The sequence below is a fragment of the Lolium perenne genome, chromosome 7 (genome assembly GCF_019359855.2).
Source record: "Lolium perenne isolate Kyuss_39 chromosome 7, Kyuss_2.0, whole genome shotgun sequence".
NCBI lineage: Eukaryota > Viridiplantae > Streptophyta > Magnoliopsida > Poales > Poaceae > Lolium > Lolium perenne.
In genome coordinates this window covers 33466855-33468818 of record NC_067250.2, presented here as the reverse complement: position 1 = coordinate 33468818, position 1964 = coordinate 33466855, and the positions used below count along the sequence as shown (strand labels likewise).

Below are 1964 nucleotides of genomic sequence, written 5' to 3'. Positions count from 1 at the left end.
CTACTCTAGTCAATCTGCGGTTGAAGTGTCGCTTAAAGATATCTAGAGGAGGTCTTTGTTAGGCACAAGTGCATTTGGTGTCTCCTTGTTCCTCCTTTTTTCCCTCGCTGATGTGTTCACGAATCGCCTACGAGAATTCCATAATATAATATCCTAACAATTATCAGTAGTACAGTGATTCAGCGACTATTATGTGCAGCTGGCAGAGACAATGCGGCAAGGACTGAAGAGACAGAGTTGAACTGAAACACGTTCACCTATCTATCACAAGTCAGAGAGAGTTGGTCGGAAGCACGAAGAGAGACTAGAGTCAGAGCAACATCATCAACATACTGTATGAACAAGTCCATCAATTACCCTCCAATTAATCAATTAACACCAATGCCAGCATCTTTGGTTTAGACCAGAATTTCTGGCCAAACTTCTATTGTCATCAAAAGAGAAAAGAAGAAGAAAAAAGGAGAAGAAGAAAGAATGAACGCATGTATGTATGTATACGCTCTCCGGTGATCGGCGAGGCGCGCCAATGCGTCTGAGAGCTGTTGGTCATATACTACGGAGTTCGGAATCAATTCGACGAGGGAGGCGTCTTGGGCGTCTTGGGCGGGCGCCCGGCGAGGCCCTGCTCGATGTCGCGCGGGCTGGAGGAGGAGGTGCCCACCATGGCCTGCTTGCCCCTGCTGAGCAGCCGGCGCAGCGAGCGGAGGCGCGCGGACATGGGGGACCTGAGGTCGTCGGCGGCGGTGCCCGGCATCCTGCTCGCCGGCAGCGGCGACGAGGCACCGACCGCCATTTGACGGTGTGGAATGTCGATCACCAGGTTCTCGTTCCTGCGGCCGGACGCGGAGGGTCTGGCGGCGGTTACCGGTGGTGGCATGCCGAGGCCGGTGTTGGCGACGCTGTCGTCGTCGCGGGTGCCCCAGAAGAGGATGTTGGTCGGGAAGGCGGGGAAGTCGACGGTGGCGGGGTCCTCGCGGGGCACGCGCGGGAGGCCCTCGGCGTCGGCGCCGACGGGCGCGCGGCAGAGCGGGCAGGTGTCGTGGGAGTGGAACCACATGTCGATGCACTCGACGTGGAATCGGTGGGCGCACTTGGGCAGCGACCGCACCTTCTCGCCGTCGGCCACCTCGGAGAGGCAGACCGCGCACTCGAGCGCGTCGTGCTTGCCCGCGCCGGGAGTCCTCGGGGAGGCGCCGGCGGCGTAGACGGAGACGGGGAGGGAGCGGAGGACGGCGGCGGGGAGGCCGCGGCGCGGGAACGGGGAGTCGCCGACGAAGAGGAAGCGGGAGGAGGGCGTGGAGGGCCCGTGGAGCATGGGGTTGACGCCCAGGAAGCGCTTGGCGTAGAGGTAGAGCAGGAAGACGAAGACGACGACCATGAAGAGGAAGATGACCGCCGCGAGGAGCACCCCGTTGCTGATGGCCAGCTGCGACGGCGCGGCCGCCGTCGCGCCGGAGATGGTCGGCGGAGAAGGCGTAGACATGGTTTCTAAACAAGAAACGTTTCTTTGTGTTTCCGGCGAGGAGAGGAGAGGCGGCGACGAGGCTGGGATGGATAGCAGAGGAGGAGGAGGAAGAAGAGTAGTAATGGGGAGGTCGCTGGTGGAGTCCGGTATTTGAAGGAAGAAGAATCAGAGGAAGTGTGGCGAGGCGGCTAGGTAGCTGATCGCGGTGGTGGGATCTTCTGCGGGCGGATCGTGGATCCGTTTCATTAAGCGTCCTCAAAGCTATTTGGGACGCGCCGGATAAAAAACTGCATCCAGCCGCGTCCCCCAAACTAGTTTTTTGTCTGGCTCGTTCCGATACGGTGTCCGGCACCTCGAGCTCGTCCCCGTCCCACAGGGGACGCACCGGGGACGTCGGACACAACAAAAAGCGAGACGAAGCGATGCGGGTCCGACCCGTCAGCAGCACAATAAAAATTCTAACCTAACCGTCGCCTACATCGCGACGGAAGTTATTGGC

At 59.6% G+C, this 1964-nt stretch overlaps 1 protein-coding gene across 1 annotated transcript; it reads right to left on the bottom strand.

Moving 5' to 3' along the window:
- Positions 1-330: 330 nt before the first annotated feature.
- Positions 331-1599, bottom strand: LOC127317875 (RING-H2 finger protein ATL3). Its single transcript, XM_051348475.2, has one exon. It carries the CDS (start codon positions 1481-1483, stop codon positions 569-571), a length of 915 nt encoding a protein of 304 aa, XP_051204435.1. The 5' UTR covers positions 1484-1599; the 3' UTR covers positions 331-568.
- Between the last annotated feature and the right edge of the window lie 365 nt (positions 1600-1964).

Bases quoted from the DNA above. Each gene is read 5' to 3' on its own strand.
- LOC127317875 (XM_051348475.2), bottom strand. From the start codon at position 1,483: ATGTCTACGCCTTCTCCGCCGACCATCTCCGGCGCGACGGCGGCCGCG.